Source organism: Eretmochelys imbricata, chromosome 2 (genome assembly GCF_965152235.1).
Source record: "Eretmochelys imbricata isolate rEreImb1 chromosome 2, rEreImb1.hap1, whole genome shotgun sequence".
NCBI classification, from domain to species: domain Eukaryota; kingdom Metazoa; phylum Chordata; order Testudines; family Cheloniidae; genus Eretmochelys; species Eretmochelys imbricata.
Window position 1 is genome coordinate 250,055,848 of NC_135573.1, and position 27,646 is coordinate 250,083,493.

General features: G+C 42.4%; 1 protein-coding gene across 2 annotated transcripts; it reads right to left on the minus strand.

Moving 5' to 3' along the window:
- NOM1 (nucleolar protein with MIF4G domain 1) lies at positions 1-27,429 on the minus strand. Of its 2 annotated transcripts, XM_077808369.1 has the most exons (11): positions 26,465-27,429; positions 25,584-25,708; positions 24,359-24,554; positions 20,978-21,301; positions 20,254-20,364; positions 18,889-19,056; positions 18,188-18,309; positions 13,937-14,069; positions 4,160-4,291; positions 2,023-2,132; positions 1-684 (listed from the first exon to the last, which is right to left on the minus strand). In XM_077808369.1, exons 1-11 carry the CDS (start codon positions 27,371-27,373, stop codon positions 507-509), a joined length of 2,508 nt encoding a protein of 835 aa, XP_077664495.1. In that variant the 5' UTR covers positions 27,374-27,429; the 3' UTR covers positions 1-506. The 2 variants fall into 2 exon arrangements, with proteins under 2 accessions (XP_077664495.1, XP_077664496.1); XM_077808370.1 differs by lacking the exons at positions 1-684; positions 2,023-2,132; positions 4,160-4,291 and adding an exon at positions 12,194-13,562.
- Positions 27,430-27,646: the final 217 nt, after the last annotated feature.

The window sequence follows — 27,646 nt, forward strand, 5'->3', positions numbered from 1 at the left end:
TATAGCACAGAAACAAAATTCGATTTTATTTATTCTGTAAAAAAGTGAACAGGTCTGAATATCAAACCCAATCTTACGCCATGATCTTACAGGAATTAGGAAGGCTAGAACCTTGGGGTTGCTGAACACTACCACTTGCTGACTGATTCAGTGGTATTAACTAAACTTTAAAGGAAACTCAGTTATCTTGCCTGATGATAACTGGCAACATGAGGTATACAAAGTGGAGGTGGATGGGGGACGACAATACTTTTTAAAGCAATGAACAACGTATAAAGATATATACTTTTTTCCTTCTTCAGTATTCTATGTTTCTATTTTCCCCCAAAGTTGAAACCGTTTTTTAGGAGTGTACAATCCTACATCATCTCAAAACATGGGGTCCTTTGCAGCATTACAATCCTGCTCAGCATCTCAAGTCTTTGGTCTGTGAAAAACATTGCCAAGATCAGCTTTGTGCTTTCATGAAGTCCTTATTTTCCATGCAAGCTTATTTGAAAATAAAACTACAGTTTTAATCTGGATTCTCTGGCTTGCAAAGTCCTGCTTACTAGTTCAACTCTTTCTTTTATTAAGCTGGCTTCTTCAGCACTTTTGTGTGCTTGTACATTCTTCAGGAAAAAGTGGGAAAGGAAAAGCTTCAAACCTTCACGCAACATTCCTAATTTTGGGTTGTCAGTTAACCTGAAAAAGACAGACACACAAATCAGAAATAATTCCAGTTTCCTACTTTCCTACAATGTTATAAAGTCTCTTTTGCTATGCTGTCGGGTTTTGAGAAAAACCAAACTGAACATTTATCAGGAAAATCCCAACTTTTTTTAAATTTAATATTAACAAGTACAGGCCTACACTGGTTTGGCAAACAGTTGAACATACTTCACATGCAATCTGTTTCTCAAAAGGTAGTTTGGAATTTTAAAGTATTTTTTAAGAGACTTGACTTAAAATATTAGTTAGGGCATAGTAAAAAATGTAAGCAACATGTGGCAAACCTCCCCCACATTTTAATGGATAGAATAGAATTTGAAAGACAGTACATGGCAATACAGACTTTCCACTTTATGTGTAGTTCTACCAGTGTAAACATTGTCTTTTATTACTTTAGTATTTTTGGCAGATCTAATTCCACAGAATAAACACTATTATCTCTTCCATTATTAAATATTTATATAGCACCATTTCCATGGCTCTTTAAAAACAAACTAAAAAAGCAAAGTTGCTTCATGGAATAGCTTACAAACTAAGGCCCTGACTGCAGTACAAATATACAACATGTCAGGAGACCAGATTACCTGTGACCCTTATTGAGCATTGTTCCAATACGTAGAGTGGATGAGATCTTAAAAGCATTCTGACTGTAACCAAATTAATGTCATAGACACTTGTATACCCACAATGGACGGCTGCGTGTAAGTGAAAGAATCAGGTCTAAATTTTAGCTGCTTCAGCGTGATTAAGACATTTCCTCTGATTACCTCTAAAAGGTGTTCACTTAATAACCCTTGCACCTTTAATATGAAGAATGGAGATTTCTAGATAAGATCTGCAATGCTAGAGAGTTAACTTTCCCCTGATAAATTCCATTATTTCCTTTCTACAACAGGGAAATGTTGTAGCAAGAACAACTCTGCTGTGTGACTGAATTCTAGTTCCACACAAAGATTTTTGGGGTGGTTGGTAGGTCTGCTTTGTGCATCAACAGTTTTATTATTCTTGCTTGATAGCGATAGTTGATGTACTGATTATTTCAAAATTTGTATTAATGTTGTGTGTAAAATTCCATAATATATTTATAATGCAGTAGCACCTACAGACCACAATTAAAACCAGGGCAGCATTGTGCCAGGTGCTGTATGAACGTATAAGAAGAGATGGACCTTTCACAAAAAAGCTTGCATTGTAAGACGTGAGGTGTCAAAGGCTTCGTGTAAGCAATGGATAAATAAAATAAGCAAATCCCTTTTGTGTGTCCAATCACTACTCACCAAATGTTCTCTGGGAAGATCAATGATCACTTACCTTCCAAAAATGCTGGTAAGTTCTTCCAAGTCTGTTTTTATTAATAGTATATATAATACTTGCCGCAAGAAGTGGACTTTGCGTTTATCTAGTTCACTGAATTCAACTACCTAGTTAACAGGACCAGGGATGATAAAAAATAAATTATAAATCAAAAAAATGTGCCTTGCATAATTTGACAGTTGAGAGAGGAAAAGCTAAGACTAATCATGACCTCACATAGATATTGAACAAGAGTGGCAACACAACAGAATCTTGTGGAATCTGGCATGAGAGTGCACTCTGATTGCATGGCAATTGTCCAACACTGCCTTCTAAAACCTCGCAGGAAGGAATGAAGCCACTGAAAAACAACCTGGTCACCTCTACCTGATATACTAAGGCAACCAGATACCAAGGAGATAGGTATCTTCAAAGTATTTAAGGCAGAGTGGCCCCAAAGGTGAATCCAAGACACACTTAACGCACAGCAGTATTTTTAAATATATTTATTTATAGACATTACAACACTATCACTGCCATATCTGAGTGCCCCCAAAGGCTGCGGACAGATGCACTAAAAATCAGCATAGGCACCACACTTCTGTCCATATTAAGAATATTAATGCAGTGGCTATACCATACCCAGACTGAATGAATTAGGAGCTTAGGGCTCGTCTACACAAAAGTTGGACTTCTTTAACTATATTGGTACAGTTAAAGTGGTACAACTCCCTTAGTGTGGATACTGTTATACCAGTATAAAAGCTTCTTTTTCCAGTAGAGTTTGTTCCTGTAAGGGAAGTGGAATAAGGGCTTGTCTACACTGGCACTTTACAGCGCTGCAACTTTCTTGCTCAGGGGTGTGAAAAAACACCCCCGAGCGCTGCAAGTTTCAGTGCTGTAACGTGCCAGTATGGACAGTGCACCAGCTCTGGGAGTTGTGCTCCCAGCGCTGGTAGCTATTTCCCCCGTGGAGGTGGTTTTTTTTTACTAGCACTGGGAGAGCTCTTTCCCAGCGCGATGCCACGACTACACACATTGCTAGTGAAGATGTGCCCTAAGTTACACCAGTTTAAGGCATCTTTATACCAGTAAAACTGCAACCATGCTAGGGGTTGCACTGGGATAGCTTTCAGAAAAACCATCACTCCCCTGCCCCCAGCTGACAGTCACACCACTACAAAAGCTGCATGTAGGCGAGGCTGATGAAATCACTGGAACCTAGGTTCCACCCACAGCCCTCCTCAAAACAGGAAGGTTCAAGATAAGGAAGTAATTATCAAGGTCATGAGTATCAAGTGATGGTTTTTGGAGCAAGGTCTTAACCACTGTTTAAATGGATTGGCATCTTGCCCCCCCCCCAAAGGAAAGCAACAACAATCCTTATCAGTAATAGCCCCAAACTTCACTGCTGGCTTTCAGCAGCAATAAGGAGCATGTGTCTGTCTGGTAGCAACTCCATCAGCACATCCAATACATGAAAGAGGCTGAAATGCCACCAGTAAAGATAGGAATGGGGGTGGGGGAAGATGTGTATTTCTTTAAACTCAGATTCTCTTTTAAAAAAGGAACAATAAATAATTTACTGTTGTCTGCAATAGCCCAAATTCTGTTTATCTTCTGGATAGCCATCTTAAGTACTTCTGTGACTCCCATTACCAGGGTACCTGAGCGCCTCACAATCTGTTTTAATTAACTTAACCTCACAACACCTCTGTGAGGCAGGGAAGTGCTACTATCCACATTGTACAGATGGAAACTGTAGGATAGAGAGATTAAGTGACTTGTCCAGGGTTGCACAGGAAATCCGTGACAGGGCAGGGAATTTAACCTGGGTGTTGCAAGTCCCAGACTAGCACCCTAACCACTGGGCCACAGTTCTTTTAAAAATAAATAAATAAAAAGTAAATTAATCTAATCTGTTTGGCCATTAAAACCACTTGTATGAAACTAAATCAGATCCCTACGTTTGGGGCAGTTTTAGAAAACAGGCAAATAAAGTTCACCTTAGCTAGGAAGTTTGGAATAATTTGTTTCAAAACTGAATAAGCAGCTGTAATACAGATTAGATAACAAGGAACACACACACACATTTACCACAAAACTAACAAATGAGGTAGAAGCGCACAAGTACTTTAATAGAGACGATGCTGACCTTGAAGACTGATAGGGAGAGCGATTTTGTCTTTAGCAAGTGGGCCAACAGAGAAACCAGGTTGGAGAAAGTGGTGGTTGACAGGTTTCCCAAATCTCGGATTTTGTCCCATATACTGAACTGGAATGTCATCTAGGTGTCAAAACAAAAACAAACACAAAATAAAAATGGAAGTCCAAGTCAAATAATTAATATGTTAGATCACAACAGGCTCTCAAAGCTACCTTGGCACCCTTTCCATTCAGCTATTAAGTACAAAACACATTATTAAGCTTATTTAATAAAGTTGTTTGATCATTTGCAATGCATTGGAAGCCAAAATGAAGGAGACATTACTTACCTTGTACAGTAACTGGAGTACTTTGAGATGTGTATCCTTCTGGGTCCTCTGCTGGGGGTGCGTACTTGCCTTCCATTGGAGATTTTTAGCAGCAGTGCCCTTTCAGTTTGCACATGCACCCTATGTATTCTTATGCTTCACACCAAGGATATATAGGGCTGCATGGGCAAACTGCCCTCAATTCTTTCTGCTCCTCAAAGCCCCAGGAAGATCAGATGGAGGGTAGGTTGTGGAGCACTGACAGGGGCAAACACCTTTAAGAATTCCAGTTATTGTACAAGGAAGTAACCTCTCATTCTTCGAGTAGTGTCCCTACGGGTGCTCTATGAGAAGTGACTCATTAGCAGTATCCCTAAAGAAGGTGGGGGCTTCAGAACTCAGTCTAAGGCTGTGTGTAGGACTGAAAAGCCAAAGGGAGCACCTGCCCAGGAAGGCTTCGTGCCTGGAGAAAGTGTGAATCAAAGCCCATGTATTAGCCTTGCTTTTTTCCATTAACAGACATCCTTTAGCATGGCTACAGACACAGTACGAACTCACGGAATGAGCAACAACCTTAGAGGGGTAGGGTCCATTAGCCACATAACAGGAGAGCATGCAACCAGAAACCCACTTAGAAAGCCTTTGGATAGTCCCTGGAACCCCTTTAGTTCTGTCCACCATAAAAACAACCAGTCTCAGGCCTAGTCCTGTCCTGATAATAAGCCAACACTCTCCTGATAGCCAAGTTATGAAGGACAGCTTCCTGTTTTGACTGATTGGGCTTGGGGTAGAATACCAGAAGATAAATGATAGATTGATATGAAAATCTGAATTAAGCTTGGGTAAAAAAGGTGGATGTGGTTGAAGAGAAAAACTTTATCTTTGAAAAAGACTGTATAAGGACAGTCAGTCATTAAAGCTTCCAGTTCTGCAACCCTTCAGGCAGAGGTAATAGCCATTAGGAATGCAGTTTTCATGGAGAGGCTCATAAGTGAGCAAGTTAACAGTTAAAAGTGTTGCTTCTTCAAAGCTCTGAGAACTAAATTAAAAGTTCCAAATGGGAATAGGGTGTCTAACATTAGGGAAGAGGTTTTACGGATCCTTTATATATCTCAGTGTTACAAGGGGAGCAAATACCTAGAAACCTTTTACTGGAGAATGGAATGCTGTGATGGCAGCTTGGTGAACTTTAACCGAACTGTGCTTTCTTCAAAGTAAGTAAGTATGCATTCTAACACCTCGGAGATAAGAGGCACTAGCAGACAAAACTATGGTGAGTATGCTAGTGGTAAAACCTTTTCCATTTCTAAAGATAAGTCTTTCTGGTAGAATCTTTTCTACCATTCAGCAGAACCTCCTGAACTGCTGTGGAGCAAGATTGTTCTAGCACTGAGAACCATGGGGGGCTAGGCCTTGAGCCGCAATGTAGTCAGATTGGGCTAAGGACATTCCCTGAGTCCTGTGTGAGAAGACTGGGTGTCAGTGGAAGATCAATGGCCAGTCAAAAAGAAAGATTTGCCAGGTTGGTGCAATCAAGATGACCGTGGCTTTGTCCTGCTTGACTTTGTTTAGGATCTTGAGGATCAGCGAGTGCAAGGGAAATGTGTATAGGAGATTCTTCGCCCAGGAGATGAGAAAAGCATCCCACCAGAGAAGTGGCAACCCAAGCCTCCCCTTGAACAGAAATGTGTGTGTTTCCAATCATCTGTGGTGACGAAAAGATCTGCTTTTGGATATCCCCAGTTTAAGAATTGTTTGAGTACAGATTTGTCTAGTTCTCACTCATGATTTTGAGCGAAGCGTCTGCTGAAGCTGTTAGCTATGGTGTTTTGGAGACTGGGTAGGTAGATTGCCAAGATCAGGATATTGTGGGCTATGCACCAGTTCATGGCCTCTGCAGAGAGGGAAAGGGCTCTTGCTACCCTTTGCCAATTTATATAATACATACTGGCCCTATTTTCTGTCGTTAAGTGAAATGATTGTCCTTGAATCCTGGATAGGAAGTGCAGACAGGCATGTCTGACAGCTCTGCGTTCCAGAACATTGATGTGTAAGGTGGACTCCTGGGCAGACCATCTGCCCTGGAAATTATGGTCCTGAAGATGAGCTCCCCATCTGAGGAGGGACATGTCGGAAACTAAAATGTAAATGGGTTGGGGGTGGTTGAAGGGGACCTCTGGGAATATGCTTTGTCTGGATTCTTTCACCATTCGAGGGAAACTAGAATATGACAGGGGATAAAGAGCAGTTTGTTTAGACTGTCCCTGTTGGGTGTATAAACTGACCTGAAGCAGGCTTGGAAGCAATGCAGGCGCAGCTGAACATGAAGCATGAGAAGGGTACCCTCTGTCATGTGCCCGAGAAGTTGCAGGCATGATCTGGCAGTGACTTGAGGACTGATCTGAACTTGCCCAATCAGATGTGACAGTGCAAGGAACCTCTGGCCGATAACCTCTGGCTGTGGTAGCATCTAGAATGGCCCCATAAACTTTATCCTTTTTGAAGGTAGGACAACAGGACGGAGGACAACGTGAATCTGAGCTGGAGACTGAGACTGACCACTGCTAATTAGACACTTGTGTAAGAATGTTCCTTGAGGAGCCAGTCATTGAGGTAAAGGAAAACAATTAACTTCCCTTGATGAAGTTATGCAATTTCCACGACTGTTGTGAACACCCTGGGAACAGTGGCTAGCTCAAAGGGAAGGACCCACCAAAAAGAATAGAAATTTCTTGTGAGAAGGGTGTACTGTGATATGAAAATACACATCCTGAAGGTTAAGGGTTGTAAAGTAGTAGATCTAGAGAAAGAACAGTGTCACTATCTTAAATTTCTGTACCTTGACGAAGGTATTCAGCATCCATAGATCTAGAACTGGTTTCCATCCACCCTTCTTTAAGGGGAACCAAAACGTATTTGGAATAAAACCCTCTTGTGTTGAGTGGGAACTGGATCCACTGCTCCAAAATGGAAAAGGCACTGAACCTCTTACTTCAAAACAGATTCATCAGAGGGGTCCATGAAATGGAATGGGGGGGATAGAGTAGAACTGAATGGAGTACATCAAAATTATAACCTCCAAAGCCCATCTGTTGGAGATAATCTGCATCCATGAGGTTTGAAAATGGGAGAGACGATCACCAAAAAGTAGAAAATTGAGTGAGGTAAGATGGTGCAGCAGCAGGTCTGGATCAGAGAAATGTTCATGGCTCTCAACTGAGGAGTCAAAAGGAACGTTTGGCCATCATAGGCTGCTGATCAAAGTTGCTGTAGCAGTTTAAAATTTTCCCTTTTGAAATGTGGGTTTTTTTCTAGGTGGCTCTGGTGGTCTGTGGAAAATGGAGAATTGGGAAGGCATAATCTCTGCACCATCTGAGACTGACTAAACCTCTTTTTATTTGCAGGCGTATATATGCCCAGCGAATGAAGGATCACTCTGGAGTCCTTTAAGCATGCAGCAAATCATCCGTAGTGTCACCGAATAACTTTAGACCATTGAAAGTGAGGTCCTCTACTGTGTTCTGGACTTCACAGGGAAATCCTGAGGACTGAAGCCAGGATGCCCTGTGTCACAGATCCACAGGATCTGTGCTATGTCCCAGCTTTTAAACAGAGGAACTCCTTCACTGTGCCAGATGTCCAAGAGGTTCCATTCTTTCTTACAGGTAGCCCACCCAGCCTCAGTGAATCCAACAGTTAGCCTCTGGGATCCAGCACTCCTGCTTCACACTGTGAGCTCTGCCCAGCAAGTCCACCTGAGATAAATTCCTAGGTCTGAGACTTTTACACTCTTCAGGGACCTCTGCACCTTAGCAAGTATTTGCAGTGACACCAGGGAGCCTTTTCAAAACAGAGTGGGATTTATTAGTCAGTTGAACACAGACGATAAAGAAGAGCTTACATTAGCACAGATCAGTGGTTCTCAACCTGCAGGCTACATGCGGGCTGCAGCTCAGTTGTATGCTTAAAAAAAAATTCAAAATGCGCAGCTCTGGTCTGGCAGGGGGCGGGGCCGGCTGAGGGAGAGACAGCGTGTGACAGCCCTGCTGGAGTGCTTCTGCCAGCAAGGGGCTGGTGAGTACTACAGGGGGGCAGGATTAGGGGTTTCCGCGGGTGCTACAGCACCCCCATGGTTTATGTGGGGCTCTGCTCCTGGCCCCATGCCTGGGGTCCTAGCTGCCCAACCCGGCAGGGTCCGGCTGCTCATGCCCGGCTCAACTTCTGGCCCTGCTCTGCAGAGGGGTCTCTGGGTGGGGTGCTGTGGTTCTCAACCTGCAGCCCACATAACACATTGTGGGCCTCAAATAGGTTGGGAACCACTGGCATAGAGAAACAAAGATTAATACATACTTCATTCTGGCCAAGCCAGTGTTCCACCCAGCCAAGCTGCCATGGAATCATTTTCTGCCTCTAGTTCTCCATTTCTCTCCGTCAGTCCCAGGTGAGAGCTGCTGACTCACTACCATAAGCCAACTTTTATTTTAGTATCCCGACACCTTTCGGTCCATTGATCTTGAGCTGGGGCCTTTGCTCTGTTCCCTGCTGAGAGGTGGGGGAAAATCTCCTTCCTCTTGATTATTGGTTGCTAGGTGTGAATGTCCTGGCCCCCTGGGGTTCCCACTGTCTTTCAGAATTCTTCATTGATATGGGTCAGTTTTAGCCAGTCCTTTTAACAACCCATGGATTCCACCCCAGACAGTTATAGAACACAGCACCTCATGTCTCTTGCTCTGCCCCAAGAGTAGATTTAACTGTTCTGCAACCACTGGGTAATGATGAAAAGTACAGAGGGAAACTGAGGCACACATAATCATAAAAATATTACAAAAATGTCTCACTTTGTCACATCCTGTACATGACTACGGTTGTAGCAATGGAATGAGCTGCCCTATCAGCTGAATCCGGAGAAGTTTGCAGGGTTGTTCTAGCCAAGAGCTGCCCTTCTGCAATGATGGCTTGAAACGGTTCTTTGTGCTTTTGTGGTAGATGTTCAATAAAAGAGCCAAACTTCATATTAATGTGATTGTATTTTTTCAGAATCTCCTGACAGTTAGCAGTTGGGAACTGTAGGGTCACAGAGGAACAACTCTTGATCCCCAAAAGATCCAAGAGCTTGTGCTCCTTGTAAAGGGGCATAGGCTTTGAATGATGTTGACTATGATACTCATTTACTCTAGTCATGGACGCAGAATTTGGTGTGGGGTGGGAAAATAAAAAGCTCTGAGCCCCTAGTTGGGACATAATACTTTTTATCTGGTCTTTTTGCTGGGAGGGAGGGCAGCAGTAGGAGTCTGCCAAATGGACTTGCCAGACTCTAATAGTCCTTCATTTATAGGAAGAGCAACTCGTGCTGATGACGGTGTGTGCACAATGTCAAGCAATTGGTGCTCTGTCTCCTGCACTTCTTTTAATTGGATCTGAAGGGTGTCTGTCACCCTCTTCATCAGATCTTGAAACTTTGAAATCATCAATGTGAGACGGGGGGATGATAGCTTCATCTGGAGAGGAAGAAGAAATATTAGACTGTGGCTTAGCCGCCTCATCAGCTCTCCTTTCCTGGTCCTTGAATGTATCCTCCTGCCTTAAAGATTGCTGTGGAGGAAAAGAAGGAGCTGAAGAATGTCATCAAGGGATGATTTACATGAGTACTGAGCATTTCAGAAAACTCTTGTTGGTAAGCAGCCAAGGATCCCAGTATGTCCACTGGAAGGATCACACAGGAATGGAGGGGGCATGCAGGGTTGATTATAACGGGTGGGATGTTTGGCAGGCTTTGATGGTAGAAGCCTGGAAATGTCCCTCAACAGTGCAGGTTCCAGTTACTCAACATAGGCAGATGGTCAGCAGAGCACTGCACATAAACCTGGGAGTCTGAAGAACTCTCCTCTTCATAGCCTGGTGGAGGGGCAGATGGTGATTGAGTTTCAGGAGCTCAAGCTTAACAAAGAGAAGGTTAAGGGATGACCTGATTACAGTCTATAAGTGTCAACACGGGGAACAAATAAAATGGGCTCTTCAATCAAACAGAGAACGGTATAACATGATCCAACTTCTGGAAGCTGAAACTAGACAAATTCAGACTGGACATAAGGTGTAACTTTTTAACAGTGAGAGTAATTAATTATTGGAACAACTTACCAAAGGTTGTGATGGATTCTCCATCACTGACAATTTTTAAACCAAGATAGGATGTTTTTTTCTAAAAGAAATGCTCTAGGAATTATTTTGGGGATATTCTCTGGCCTGTGTTATACAAGAGGTCAGACTAGATGATCAGAATGGTCCCTTCTGTCCTTGGAATCTATGAAGGAGTAACTGGCCATCTTTCAGAACATGTTGGTACTGGCAAAAGGTGGGATACCACAGATAATACTGCTTGTGGTACTGGGAGTCCCAAACTCAACAGAGGAGACTCAGGCTCCTTGGAAACAAGCAGATTCTTTGAGAACCTGAACTCTTGCAGTACCGAGTGAGGTTGTGTGAAGACCTGGTGAGACCCAGTCGTAGAAATACTGAGGGTTGTACTTACGGTTCTGGTACTTGCTCTACTGATGATCTAGGTACCAGTGAGGCAGTGAAAGATGAGGAGTGCACTGTCTTCTTCGTAGAGTGCATAGTTTTGGTAGTCTCTTGCCCAAGTTTCAATGGTACCAAGGCTTCGGTATCATGGACAGTGGAAGCAAAGACTTAGGCATAGAGAATTCCTCAGTACAGAGACCTCTGCAGACGCTTTTGCAGAGTGGAGGATCTCCGGCAGGGTAAACCTTTTTGAATGATCTTTCTGAGGAGACCTGGCACTCATCTTGGAGGCAGGTTTTTCAGATTCACTTGCAGATCTGTCCCTAGAGGACCTGGGAGTGAGCAAGCCACAGAAGCTGATGGGGCACTGTGGTCATTCAGAGGCGTGTGTGTGTGTGTGTGTGTGGTTCTGAGCCCTGATCTGATGTAGGATGAACAGAGCACTCCATCATAAGGAGCTGGAGCTTTTTCTGTGTACTTCTTTGAGCAGCTCTTGAAGCTAGTGCAAATTTTTCACTTAGATGATACATGCGTGTCCCTGAGGCAGCGGATACAGTACAAATGGCTGTCACTCACTGGGGAGGGTTCCTGGCAAGTCAGGCAATGTTTTGAAGCCTGGGGATCTAGATATAGCCCACAAAAAAAAAAAAAAAAAAAAAAAAAAGAGGATTCCTAAGGAAGGACTTTGCTGAGGACGAGGGGTAGGCAAGCCCAAACCCAGCAAAAACAAAAAAGGAATATCCCCACTCAAAAAACCAGGAACAAAATAATGTAAAATAACTAAAGAATAATAAAATAAAGTAAGCAATGGTCTAAAATTGACAAGAAAGGTAGAAGCTGCACTTAGGTAGGCACAACGAATTGCTCCATCTCAGGCTGAGGCAGCTGAAAAAGAATGGAGGGCGGTTCATCAGCAGAGCCCTATACATCTTCAAGTATGGGGCATGAAGATCCAGAGGGTGCATGTGTAAGTTGAATGGGCACTGCTACTGAAAAATCTTGGCTTGAAGGCACATGCACACCTCAAGTGCAAGTAGGGACACTACTCAAAGCAGCAGCAAACTTAGAAGTTGCTCTGTAGCTTGAAGATGATACAGGTAGTGTTTAGCAATCACAGAATTAAAATATATGTAAATCGAAAAGAAAAACATGCAAGTGGTCGAACCAGTTTACATAAAAGCCTACTGAAAATGAAGTACACTTAACATATGCATTTTATTATTTTTTTCATTGTTGTGAAAACACTTCCAAACCTCTTATATATAACTCCTCCACACCACAAGCAACATGTTTTGGAAGACACCAAGATAGACATGCTAGCTGCAATAGATAATTTATCCTATTTACACAAATTCCATGGACAAATACCTGCTTAAGCCCTTACTTAAACGGGGCTCTGTGTGGATACAGGGGTCTACTCCCAGTCCCTCAGGATAGGGGTCTTCACTTGATTTATATATATTAGGGATTAGGCCCATTTTAGGTTTTAAGATTTTAAGGCTCATTTTTCTGACTACCATGTCCACAAAGGCAATACAAACTGCAGCAGTTACATATTTTGTTAATCTAGTCACATTTGATGCATTAAAGTATGTCTCTAACACTAAACTCTTGCAAAACTAGTACATTTTATTGGTTAAACAAACATTTTGTAACTTTATACATATAAAACAGGATATTTTTGCTGAAAAAGCAAACATGCACAAGAATATTCACCAGTGTTATTTTCTTCCTATGTTCTTTGTCAAAATACCAAAAGGCCCTACTCTGTGTAACAGATATTTATAGTGACACTTTTGATTCATGCTTTTTTTCCATTAAGAATAATAGCAGTCTTGTAACTGCAACAGAAAGAGAGAAGCACTTTTGAATGGTTCAGTTTTTACAATCCTACCACTGAAATGCAGCAGGGGTTTATTCTGGGTGCAAGGGATTTTTTTTTCAGGATATTTACACCTTTCTTTTCCATCACGCAGTTTCCTTACTTTAGATCCTTCCCAAAGGCCCATTGTAACATACCTACCTATCCTCCTGTCAGGGGCGTAGACACAGGTGGGCCACAGCTCCCCTGATTAACACCCAGTCCCACCCAAATCTGATTTAAAAAAAAAAAAAAGATGGAACCAGATTGCTAAGAGGTGCAGTCTTTTAGTAAAGCTGCTGCTGTCTCATATTGCTCCGTTCGGCTCTGCTTCCTCATCAACACAGGCTCAGATTTCACCCCCACCCCCGTTACTGGTTCCCACTAGCTCTCAGTTCCAAAACTAACAGCCAATCAGGTTCTGGCCAGCACTCACCCCCAGCGTAGAAGGCATACCTCTGGCAATGGGAAGGAAGTAACCAGAGCTGAGTGGTGTGGGATGGAGACGGAGCTTGCGTTGATGGGGAACGGAGCAAAGCCCAGGACTGGGAGCAGAAGGCCGTATGTCAGGTCGCAATGCCACTTCTTGGCCCTACCACCTCTTGGTCACTCACTCAGGGGATGGGCTCTGGTTACAGGGGAGGGGCTCCCAAGTGCCTCTGGTTACTGCCTCTGCATTGGCAGAGATGCAACATGCCTTTCCCCTAGACATGGAGGGATGGGTGGCCGTAGTCAAATACGCAATATAATAATATACAATATAAATGAATTGCTGTGATGTCAGACCTTTGTTCACTGCCCACCACCACAAGCTGGGGCCCAACCAAATTTCCACTGCTAGCTAAACCACTACCTTCTGGCCAGAAGTGGCTCAAAAAGCTTCCTTAAGTGATGAGCTAGTCACCAGATTTTAATTTATTTATTTATAATGGTTGTGTAGGCAGAGAGACTTTTTCTGTGGTATTATGTGATGGAATAAATCTGTACAACCACAGTGACAAACCTCTAATAATAGAAATCCCAAGAGAGTCTCAACTTAAACAGTACCACAATGAGGTAGGAACAGATCCTGGTTTACCTGAAATCTTCTATCGTATTCACAAAACTTGTTAGCCAAATATGCATAGAAGGGGTTATATGTCTTCTCCTGTAGGCAACAGTCAACGAGAACATGAACAATCTCTCTCTCTTGCTGATCTTTAAGTCCAAGCCTGCAATATCAATAACAGTAAAAAATAATTAACTGAGTTTAAACAAAATCTAACTGCCTTAAAGTAAGAGCCACCGGTAATTTCTCTAAACTAAGACGACCATCCTATTGCAACTGAAATGGAATCCTTAAAGGTTTAAATTGAAATAAGTTGTCAGCAGTATAGGACAGCAGTTTTGTCATGGAGAATAACATTATGTATGCAGCATGACCGAGTGACCCAAACAATCCTGGGCAAGAGGAGAATGAGACATTCTGTCAGCTTCTGTGGAGCAAAATGAAGGTGACTTTCCATATTTGCACTTCCTGTCAGAAAGTGATAAGCAGTGGCACTGCAATCATGGATAGCTAGTCTGTCCTCCCATCTTCGGGAGGAGTCGTATTACTGTGGCAAGAGCTGAGGCCTGGAGAACTGAGATGAACTGTATAGGGAAGAAGATAAGGAATGAGCTAAAAGCCTTGGGATCCCCACTCAGATTGGCTAATATTCTTTACTATGATTTTGGGAGGAAATGGCTGCTTTTATATACATCCTTGCCAGGGTTAATGGGAACAGACAGGACCCGGAGCCCTTAAATTCTAGGAAAAAGCTATGACTGAGAAAGAATACATCTTTAAAACCTTTTTTGGTTGATGATATGAACTTTTTTATCTCTTGGTCACCAAATCAAATCTACTCCAGATAGTGAATTGAAAATAGTGATTAGCTGGTGGCTGGGTTATCTAAGTGAAATGAGTTTGGTGGGTTCAGTCCAGTTCCTAATAGAAAATGTCTACTTTAAGAATACCAACAATAATTCCAAAAACACAATCTGCACTTATTGGCACACTCATTGGCTGCCTCAGTAGAAAGACCAATGACTGAATTGCCTTCTCGCTCGTACAGCTGGCCCAACTAAAAGAGGATTCAGACCCACTGGCAAATAACAGTACTTTGTGCTGCACCTGTTCTGCAAATAAATATGATTTAGTCCTGAGTGCTGTCAAACATTTGGCAGCACTAAAACCAATTTAAAAGAAAAATGCTTAGTGTTACAATATAAAGAGTGTCAGTCACAAAAATTATTTGTATCACTTTGAAATTGGACTTTCATCTGGCATTCATGTGACTGAACTGTCCTGTCTGCCTAATTTTAGAATATAAGCTCCGCTGGGTCTTCCACACAGTGCACAATACAGTGCAACCAAATTTTAGTTAGTAAGGATCTAAGTAATCTTAGATGGTTGTGTACTTCTCAAGAGATCTGCCACTGTGGAGGACAGGATGAGAAATCAAAATGAACTTGACAAATTGGAGAACTGGTCTGAAATTAACAAGATGAAATTCAATAAAGACAAGTGCAAAGTACTTCACTAAGGAAGAAAATCAACTGCACAGCTACAAAATGGGGAATAACTGGCTGGGCAGTAGTACTGCTGAAAAGGATCTAGGAGTAATAGCAATCGCAAAATGAATGAGAGTGAACAATATGATTCAGCTGCAAAAAAGGCTAATATCATTCTGGGGTGTATTAACACAACTGCAGTATGTAAGACATGAGAGGTAATTGTCCCACTTTTCTCAGTACTGAAGAGGCCTCAGCTGGAGTACCGTATCCAGTTTTGGGGCCACACTTTTAGAAACAATAGACAAATTGGAGAGCAACCAAAATGATAAGAACGTGACCTATAAGGAAAGGTTTAAAAAACTGGGCATTTTACGTCTTAAGAAAAGAAGACTGAGAGGGGACCTGACAACAGTATTCAAGTGTATTAAAGGCTGTTATAAAGAAGACACTGACCAATAGGTCTCCATGTACACTTAGGACAATAAGTAGTGGGCTTAATCTGCAGCAAGGAAGATTTAGGTTACATAGTAGGAAAAACTTTCTAATGATAAGGTAGTTAAGCATTGGAATGGGCTTCCAAGAAAGGCTGTGGAATCCCCATCACTGGAAGTTTTTAATAAGAGGTCAAACAAACGCCAGTCAGGGATGGTTTAGGTATGCTTGGATCTGCCTCAGTGCAGGGGGCTGAACTAGATGACCTCTCAAAGTCCCTTTCACCCCTATATTTCTATGATTCCACCATAGAAACCTAGAGTCCTGGGAAGATACTGCTGAAGTAGCTCACAATTAGCAGCAGCAAAAGCTTGATATTAACTCCCAAAAGGCATTAGCAAATAGTAAACAAAATTTGAAAAAATTTGAAAATATATTTCAAAATAAATTCAAACTTTTAAAAGACAAGGATGGTCTTTTTTGATATTCAGAACTACGAGACTAAAGTTGTGATTAATGCAGTGCACAACAACATGATACTTTATCTAAGTGGTGTGCAGGCCAAGTTTAAAACAGCCTATATTCACTGCTGCTTCACCTAAATTCTGGCCAGAAAGTTTCTGAGTCATATTACAGTAAAAGCCGTGTTATCTGGCATGTTGGGGAAATCAGGGTTGCTGGTTAGGCAAAAAGTATGGATAACTAAGAGGGCTCAAGACTGGCGGTCTGGGTGTGGGACACAGACTCTGGGAGGAAGTTTGGGTGAGGAAGGGGGCTCGGGGCAGGGGCACGGGAGAAGTTTTGGGGAGGCGGATCTGGGCAGTGCTCACCTCGTGCGGCTTCCCGCAAGCGGCGACATGTCCCTGCTGCTCCTAGGTGGAGGCGCGGCCAGGTTGGTCCACGCGTTGACCCCACACTGCCCCAAGCGCTGGCTCTGCAGCTCCCATTGGCTGGGGACCATGGCCAATTCGAGCTGTGGGGCTGGTGCCTGCAGGTGGAGGCAGTGCGCAGAAACGCCTGGCCACGCCTCCGCCTAGGAGCAGCAGGGACAGGTCGCTGGTTGTGCCAAGGTGAGCGCTGCCTTGATCCAGCACCCCAAAATGCCAGTTTCTAGAGTTTTTTGGTTTATAAAGTGCTAGAAAACACAGCTTTTACTGTACCTTGAGTATCACAATTCCTAAAAATGTTTTAATTTTCTATGTGACAGCATCAGAAAGTCTACTATGTCAAAGAGAGCTAGAACTTTTCCATCCTGCACAAATCTATTGTACACCCATGGTAGTCTAGCTGATGGATCTGTTAGTGGCTCTATCAGCAAGCATGATAATAAGCACAGCTTTCTGTATGGATTTCTCAGACACTTCCCTAAAAGACTGACCAACAAGGAAATTTAGATTTCTATAATTCTGGAAAACATGTTTATGTTTATCATAATCCTTATTTTAGCATATTCTTCTATGCCACATTCTTTCTGATTACAAGGGCCTTCAGTTGGTATTAACACATACCTCTGCAAAAAAAAAAAAAACCAAAAAACACACACACACCAAACAGGCTACTGTAATGTATTCTAGGTATTTTTCAAATAGTTTTTACATCATCCAAGTCTGTGTGTACATCACTTTGTACACACGTGTTTAAATAGCCAGTACTAAGTCAAGGACTGATTTCCAAATAAAACTGCCAGACCTCTGCTATGGTAACAGCTAAGTTTTTGCAATAGAAAAGGCTGTACCAAAGTACCAAAAAGACTCCATCTCAGTCTAAAAATAAAGTTGTATTTTACAGAAACAGCGTAATGGAATTATAGTTGACTTTACCAAAAAGCTTATTTTGATTTGATTTGCAAATTAAGCTGTTGCTTGCCATTCTGGCAAAGGTTACTCCCTTTGATTTATATAACAGTCGCAACAAAGCCCAGACCCAATCTCTCCCTTACCAGTCACCACAGACCTCTATCAGAGCTGTAACAGACGACACATTCAAAATGAGGTTCAGTTTTAACTTCTCCCTGATTGCACTGCTTTCTTCCATGGCATCATTCCTATGGCTGACAACATCTTGGCCCATTCTCCCCCATCTGATTAGCAGCTCAGTTCTGCTGCACTGCTTGGCCCCTTCTCCACTCCTTACTCCTGAGCCAGATCAGTTTTCTTTGCTCCATTCTCACTTAGTCCCTCTGGGCACCTTCCCATCTGGCGAGACTAGCAGTTCTATGCTGCTCTGCCTGACGTCACTTACCCTGTTCACAACTTCCCCTGCTCTCCCTGAGTGGCAACCAGGCAACCTGAAAAGTTTCCAACCCAGATAGCACTTCTATTTGTCCCTGGATTTCAACAGGATCCTGGTGTGTACTTACTTCAAAAGTTTTTCAAATGCATCCAAAAAGTCTTCACTAGTCATCAAGACACAAAATATATTTCTCCTGATGTCCGTGTTCATTCGCTGCTTACGAGCAAGCTCCAGTATCTTTGAACTCATCTGAAAAGAAACACGTTTAAAGAAACATTTACTAACGATAACATTTACTTGCTATAGGAAACCTATTTCAGTGAAACTTTTCTGATATGATTATATATACATACCTGGAATGAGTTGTGAAGCAACAGTCCAAAGACCTAGTGACCTTACCACTGGAGATGAACATAAGGAGTATCAGGACTTGGCCTCCATGCAGTGAGATCAGATAACTGACCAGCAAAACTGGACTGGAAGTGATGAAATGAGCAGTCCTTTTCTAAGTGGCCATGCCCTTCTCACCATGTTTCTATGCACTTTTAAAAACAGTTCACCCATATGATTTCTAGGGGTACAGCTGGCCCTACCTATAAGGCTACAGACTGTGGAATCCATTTCCAATTTGAGTCTGCCTTTTCCATTTCACATGACAGTGCACCACAAAGTCGTTTACAAATCCGCAAGGTGGAAGAGACAATTTCAGGGCCAGGGCAAGCGTAAGTCCAAATAATAACCGCAGTATCACAAGGATATTTGTTCATGTTTCTCAAAGACAAAATTGCCTTGGCACTTTCAATAATTAATAGCAATCTTCACATTTACCTTTCCAACAGGCAATTTGTGCTGAGTTTTGCTGCTAGTACCATCAATCATTGGTGCTCCACTCCAAGATGACCCTACTATCCACCAACGGCCAACCTGGTCAGCATTGAGGAGAGATTCCAATGACACACGAAGTTGAGTCTCTCTTCCAGAGCCACTGTTGTGAACCTTTTATAACAATAAAATGTTTTCAGTTTCAAAGAGACTTATTTTCCCCTAACAAAGGGTTTAGATCATGGCATAATTTAACACATTTCCCGACTATGCTCTCAGATTTTCTCCCCACAACCTCTCTCTCCAAACAAGATCTGCCAAAATCAACATACTCTCATTTATTTTGATTTACAACACAAGAGCGTGCCTAAATCCAGGAGCTCGTGGCATTTAAAAAAGAAAAATGAATTCCAACCAAAAAGACAAAGCCAGTGGGTTATCTCCATCCACAAACTCAACAACTTTGTTCAAATTCTAATCTAGAGTTGTAAATTAAAAATAAACTGTAATGTCCGATTTTCTAATGGACATTTTTGTTCACATAAAATCACCAAAAGTTCTGTACAGTTAATACTTGATCAAGAAACGAGTGGAAGGGAAGAGATGTTACAAGTGCACTAGCAGAGCTGTGTAAAAGGTTCTATAGCACCTGCCTGCAACATGTCTGGCTCTAGCTTACTGTATTAAATTCCTGACATCTGTGTTCTGTATTTACACAAATTTCAGAAAAAAAAGCCCAACAGTGAACCAGAAGAGTGACTTAATGGTGTAAGCCTCATATCTAAGATACATGGACTCTCTAGAACCAAAGTAAAATCCTGAGGAGAATAGCAGCTTCTCAATCTGCAGAGGTACATATTTTATTGTGTGGGGTTTTTCAGGTAAGATCTTAAAAATGAATGGCCTGATTCTCAAAGGCTGAGCATTCACAAATCCTGCTGAAGTCAATGGGAGCTGCAGGAACTCAACACCAGGGATGATATCTTGGTCTGCTCTACACAAACATCAAAAGATCCCACAAGACTGCCTGTAAGCACAGGGATTTGTCTCAGTGTCCTTGGATAAAAAAAATGTCTTTCTCTAAATGTTTTGCACTGTGATGGGTGCTGACTAACATCCAGAGATGGCTGCATTTCAGTGGTGTTCTCTGTATACAGTCCGTAAAGTCATTTGAAATTCTTGGGGACAAAAGGCACTTTTCACAATGTATTGTTCAACCTGCGCTGTTACACAAATTCCAAAGTAATATTAGCAAGTCATCTGGTCTACAGTATTTTACTAGTAGCTTAAAAAAGGATCTTGCAATTACTTCCAAAAGTATGATTTAGGAGAAGTAACAGCGCCCACTAACATACTAAAAAACGTTTTTACCAGTGTTCTCTGCAGCTTGCGCAACTTCTCAACTGGCTCAGGGTCATAACCTGGGATTTTCCGCATGTCATTGTTTTTTAGTGCCAGCATCGTCTCTAGCATAAAGCGAATCTATGGGTAAAAGAAACAACAGTATGGCAGACGTGCTGGAAAAAAATGTTATTTAACAAGTGGAAAATGTATCTTGAACGTATTACTGCGCATTCATAAGCATCTCACCTAGCAATACATTCTGGAATCTAGATTATGACCTCACAAATAAAGAATACTAGCTAAAAACCAATATTCATTTTAATTCCCACTACATGTATTTGTGCTAAGTTTAAATTCAAATCTAATTTTGCTAAACAATACTACAGCTGTTGAATTATTTTGGACTTTTAAGTGTACAAACTGTATTATTCCATGAAGTAGATGCATCATCATTTGCATAACACACAAAGCAGACAACTGTTTCAGGGCATGCTGGTGTCTATGCTCTGAGAACAAACTTTTAAGTGCTCATTATTTTCTATATGTTAAGTAAGCTAATGCAACAATAATCTAATTGGATGCTAACACTATCTTAAGGTCTAATCAGACTATCGCATGAAACAATTTTAATAGATAAACTTAAATACAAAAATTAAACAATTTGGCAAATTAACAGATTCAACCAAGTCCCTGATGAATTCTGTTCACGCTGGGAAGTTTGTGCCCAAACGTATTCAAAATGCATACATACTCTAGACTGGTCCTGAAATTTCTTCCCCACAGCATTTGCTTTGTTCTGGGACTCACTAATCAGATCCTTCAGGGCCAAAGCATCATCTTTTCTCAAGGAAAAGCCCACATTTTTCAGAAGGAGCAGAATCAGTTCAATGTCCTTTTCTGTAAAAGTGCTAACAAGTGTCTTGAGAATATCAAAGATCAGCAGCGAATGCACTACGTGAAAGTTATACAGATGGCCAATCAAGGCAAACAGGTTATCGCATTCTTTCCCTTCAGTGTCACTTTTGTAAAATTCATCAGATTTCCTCACCACAGCCTCCAAAAAGTGAGCACCAACCTGGCAACAGTTGTATGAAAAGAAAAAGAATATTAGAAACCAATTAAGCATTTTGCATATGTAGACCCCCCCACCCCCGCAATTTTACCTGCAAAAAGCATAAGCAATGGGAAACAAACAAAAATTAGATTATAGGAAAACTGTTGTTCCCATCAGCCAACATTGATTTTCTATATGAACTCTAAGCTATCAGTTCCATACATATTTTTTAAGAAACATTATTTGCCTGGTATCCATTTCACTTTACTTGAAATTATGTATTTACATATATAATCCAGTTATCTTTTTATACCTTTATTTGGTAGTAAAAGTAGGCTTGATGAAATCAAGCTAATGACTTACTAGAAAAGATTTGTTTAGACAACGAAAACTGGAAACATTTCTCAATGCAACATAGATTGCCATGCTCCCAGCTGCCAGACTAATGCTACTCATTATCACTACGTTCAGGCTACGTTTTAGTCATGGGTATTTTTAGTAAAAGTCACAGACAGGTCACGGGCAGTAAACAAAAATTCACAGCCTCTGACCTGTCCATGACATTTACCATATACCCCTGACTAAAACTTGGGGGGTGGGAAAGAAGATAATTTGCCCGGAAACCCGCTGGTGCTGGGGGAGGGTGGCGGCATGTGGCCCCGGAAACCCGCTGGTGCTGGGGGGGCGCAGGCAGCAGTGCGTGGCGGAGGATCTCTGCTGGTGCTAGGGGGGTTGGTGGGGCCAGCAGGCTCCCTACCTGGCTCTGCGCCTCCTCCCCCGCAGCAGCAGAGTTTGGGTGTGGGAAAGGGGTTGGGGCCTGGGACGAGGTGAGGAGGGCTCTGGTTGGTGCTTACCTGGGGGGCTCCCTGGAAGCGGCGACATCCCCCTCGCTCAGCTGCTAGGCGGAAGCATGGACAGGCAGCTCTGCGTGGTGCCTCCTCCTGGAGGCACCGCCCCTAAAGCTCCCATTGGCCGTGTCCCAGCCAACCCCCTGCCCCCTCCCACACCCAAACTCTGTTGCTGCGGGGGTGGGGGTGAGGGGAGGAAAAGGGGGCGCAGTGGCCCGAGACTGCCCCAGCACAGACCGCTGCAGAAGTCATGGAAAGTTACGGAATACGTGACTTCCGTGACAAACTTGCAGCCTTACTCAGTCATTTTCATACTAGGAAACATCTTATGCGCCATACAAAAATAAACCATATATGGGTAAAGATTCACTTTTTAGATTAAAAACATTATTGGCCAGGAAAAGCCTGATAACAAGAAAAGCACTTTTTTCCAGCTCCTGGTTATACTTAGCACTTAGTACTTAGCACGACTGCTTGTCTTCCTACTGGAGATAAGAGTCAGAGTCAACTTGCCAAACAGATACAATATGGGAAAAATTACCCAGAAAATGACAGACCTCTTTATATTTATTTACAGAAAACTGAGCCTACAAAAAAGTGTGCCAAAAATATACATTTAAATTGTGGACTGATCACCTGTCAAATATTCATTTTTTAAAATTGAGTTACACAATTAAAAAAATTGTTATAATGTTAATGTTGCAGCTAAAATCAGTCAGGAAATGTGTAAAAGTTAAGGTTTCAACAGCAATGCTGACTTGGTTGCATTACACTGCCAGAATGGTTTAAGGCGTACATTTTATGGCACACTGATATGTCAAGCTGCATGTTCAACAAGAATGAACAGGAGTATTATGTACATGCTGCATAGCATACAAACATTGCTACAAGACCTTAATTTTTGCATTTTCTGAATCAATTTTAACTGCAACCTTAATGTTACCTTATCACAGTTTTGTGCATTTAATATCCTGTATCTTTTTCAAAGAACAAACTTGAGTGCTTAATAATGCATTCAAGTAGTCCCAATTAGCTTCTGAAGTCTACATCACAACTAAGTCAATGGTCTACGTGAGAGTCTAGAAACTGGTTGACTACATTTAATAATTTTAAAAACTTATAAAAAGATGGGGGTTACTATGAAAACAGTGCCAAAATTTTCAAGTCAAATGTGGGTTAAGAACCACCCTTTAAAGGAACAAAAGGAGTAAAAATAAATTTACTATAATGCAAAGGTTGCACATAGAAAAGTTAACATGATTGTGCCCCTCTGATATTTAGTTTGTTTTTTAAAACAGCTAATACAGAAATATTTCCAGCTCATCAAGGTCAACACATTACAGACGTAAGAACTACTTGAATATATCTTTTATATGAGTTCTTTCAATTATGTTTCTGCATTACAGAATCAGAATAAAGCTTTATGGGAACAGCATCCTGAAACAGCTCATTGTCTCTTGGCAAAAGTTTCAGTGAAATTATCTAAACTCCTGCAATAACTTCCCTTTGACATTACCTGTTCCAACATGTCCTTCATATTAGCAGACAAAGATTAAGTTTATTTTGACCTGATATTGTCAAGCCTGAAAATACAACCAATCCTCAAAAAGTTGCTTGGTGTGTGTCAAATGCCCTGATCCTGCAAACACTTATAGCTGCAAGCCAACCCACTGACTTCAGTGGGACTACTCACATGCATGCGTAAGTGTATGTAGGATCGGGCTTTAGTGGGGTTCCTCAGATGCAGGTGGATTTTTTTACTCTAAAATGGTTTTAATGAATTCTGTAGTTGGATATATAGGACTCAAGAATGATGTTCTAAAGTAGCCATAGAACAGGACTGGATAATTGTAGTTAAAGATAGAAAAAATAGTAGCTTTAAGAAATTTTTCAACATACAGATAGATGCAGGTAGGAATATATGGCACTAATGGTCTCAATGAGATATGTTACACTTTATAAAGGTGACCAATAATTTATAGAAGAAATTACTCATTCAGATGCAGTAACAAGCATACGTGCTTGTCACTTGCGAGAGCCTACTAAACCATAACTGCAACCACAAGTCAGCCCATATTGCTATATAGTGAGGTGTAATTTCAGAGACACCATATACTTACGTTCTAACAATTTCAGAAACCACACATTCAAAAAAGAACCTGGATAAAGCACCATAGAAAGTACTGTGCAACGTGATTAGAAAATAAAACAAGCCCAGGCAAAAAGTTACCTCAATTCCCACAGTATGATGAAGAATGCTGACCAAAAGGACATGCTCCATCATCAATCTAACTGGCATTACGGCTGCAGTAACACAAGCATTCATAAGAACATCTGTTAGAGTTTCATTCATGTCCTTTCTACTGTTAGTCATGTATAGCTCTTCCAACTGTCCACTTATGGAGGCCAAATTTGGTTCACTCAACCTATTGGGAAATAAAATTCAGTGTTTGCTTTAGCTTTCCATTTCTTCTTTCTGAGTATATATCCCCACTTTTTTTTCAATTTAATATTGCTTTTAATCCAAAACAACAAATGTTTTATTTTTAATGTTTTAATCTTTTATTCAACTAGTAGCTCAAAAAGAAAAAAGGGACAAATATTTGAAACAGATTTTGGACCTTTCCTGTTCATCAGAATAATTCAGATACCCAAATATTTAGTTCACATCTTCTCAGGAGATACTGTATATAAAAATGAAGTAGTAGTATTCGCAAAAAGTTGATGATGCTAAGCGGTGATGAGCAAAAGACTGTCAGATGCACAAAAGACCGTAACATACCATATCTAAAATCCAAAAGTACTCATCCTCATGTTTGTAATATATTCAGTGTAGTTATAATGAATTCTTATTCTGCATACCAATGGATCATAGCCTGCGTACCAGCCGGAGAACCACAGGCACAGACTAAAATTAATGTCAACTGAATGTTTTTATATAAAAGCCACAAATAAATATATGGTAATGCACAATTATTGCTATAAACCTATTCTTCAGTAGTATAAGATACACACTTCTCCTGAGATTCAAGGCTCAGCAATTTTAATAGTATTTTTTTTAATGCTCTTACTTCTTTCATGTGCAGATTGTACAAATTAAGGGCCTGATTCTACAATTTTTTTTTAAACCACACATAGTCCCACTGATGTCCATGGAATTATGTTTGGCCTACAACATCTAATAGTATTTGTGGAATTCAACTCAAAGTTTTAAATTCACTTATCAATCAATACATATCTTCTTTAATAGATTTTTCAACTTCTATAAATGTACTTTCTCCAAAATAATTGAGAATAAAAAAAGATACTGTCAAAGATGGCATGCACAAAATTTGACTTTTATTTTAAAAAATCAGTTTGCAAGAAAGAACTCATACCCACTCCCCTCTCTGGCTTCAGCAGTGGCTGCTGTAAACACAGCCTAATAATTAAACAACTTTCATGTGTTATATTACCTGTTAATTAGTCCTTTCACGGTTTTCTTCAGTCTTCCCAGTTCTTCCCTCTTTTTGTCATCCATTGTCTCATCAACTCTTCTCGCTGGAGGGGGAACATACATCATAGCTCTATGGCAAAGACTCTTATCAAAAGAGAAAAACAAGAAAATAGGGCAGCGTGTTACAAAAAAAAAATCTTATTTAAAAATAAATTCATATTCATTTGAAAGTATCTTTTAATTAAATATAAGAAATGGGGTTATTAAGTATACCATAGGTTTATTTCTAATCACTATGAAGCTTTTTTAATTGTAATTCAACACCCGTAGTACAAAATTATGCTAAAGGAGCTAACTTGAACAGCATCCAAAAAAGAAACATGCACCAGCTTATCACTTAGGATCAACTCAAATCAAGGTCCCAATTCGCCAAGAACTCAATGGGAATTATGCAAGCCTTCCAAAAAGTGTGCTTGGGCCCCAAATGTACCATCTGTGTTCACAAATGCACAATTCAATACTGTATCTGATACATCCTCCGTCAGCAATGGGATAAATGGTCTGATAGGTCTTTTCCATTGCTAGCTTCTGTAGGCCTACTGGTATGCTGAAACTATGACAGCAAAATCATAACAAGAACCTCCATATACATTTCAAGGTTTATCAATGTTCATGCTTCAGGGCACTGCCCTATCCCCATAGCGTCAGGAAACGTCACCCTGTAATACATAGCATAAAATTGTCCTCAGTTCATCAGTCTACTGAACATAGCATGTCTTCGTCAGGACAATTTCCAATCCCTTACAAAACTCAGATCCGAAGTGAAACTTCATGAGAAGGGTGCAAAATTGTATTTGAAAAGCCTGAAGCTATTTGATGCAAAACCTGCCCCCAACGTACCTGCTCTTCTCTGGAGGTCTTGGCTTTGCAGGGTTTATGGTCGCCACAATCCTCTAGAGACATGGGCAACTTTCTGCTTCCTTTCCGCTCATCCTCCCAGTTTCCTTCCATATCGACCTCCCCTGAGGTTTCTAAAGTGTCCTCCATCCTCCCCTCCTCTTCTTCCTCCTCCCCATCTAGCTCCCCCTCCTGATCACCATCTAGGGACTCCAGGTCTAGATCCTCCTTATCAACTTCATCCTTCCCCTCATCCAGATCTAGGGGCCCCTCATCAGCCGCCTCCTCCTCCTCGCTGCTCTCCTCATACAGGCCGCAGAGGGTGGCCTCGGGCTCCAGGGCCCCCAGCACGTAGCCCAGCCCATCCCGGGCGAAGCTCTGCGGCAGGGAGGAGGCTCCCGCCTTCCTGCGCTTGCTGAGCCCCAGGCGCCGCTCCAGCCGCCGGATCTCCTTCTCCTCCTCCTCGTTGGCCGCCAGCAAGGCCCGTTTCCGCGCAGAGGCCGCCGCGGCGGCGCTGGCTCCCTTCTGGGGCAGCCGCTTCGCTGCCTCGCGGGGGCGCGGCCGGCGCTGGTGTCCCCGGGGCGGCGAGGCCGGGGCCGCGCCGGGGAGGGGGCATTGCCCCACGCCCTGCGTCTGCCCGCCCCGGCCAGCCCCTGACTCGCCCGGCCCCTCACCGACGACCGGCTCCTGGTGGTGCAGGCGGCGGCGGCTGCGCTTGAGCCTGCGCTTCTCCTTCCTCAGCTCGCGGCGGCTCCTCCTGCCCCGGCCCCCCGCGGGCTGGACCCCGGGCTGAGGAGGGGAGAGGCCCCCGGCCGCCTGTACGAACTCCCGCACCGCCAGCCGCAGCTTCTGCAGCCTGCCCGGCTGCCGGCTTCCGCCGCGGCCACCTCGGGCCCCTGCCGCCCGCGCCATGCTCCCCGCGGCCGGGCCGACCGTCAGGCTCCGCGCCGCCCGGGCGCCGCCATCTCGGCCAGGCGGCCGCCGCCCGCTTCCGGCGCGCTGGGCCGCGGCCTGGGGCAGCAGCGCCACCTGCTGGGGCGGCCCGGGAGGGGGCAGCGGGGCGGGACTGTCGCGCGGGGCTCGTGGCCCTTATCGCGGCTGGGGCAGGCCGCAACAGCCTTGTAGCATTCTGTACCCCCCTTTTTAAATGGGTTGAATAGTAGTGAAAGGCACAGCTTGGACAGA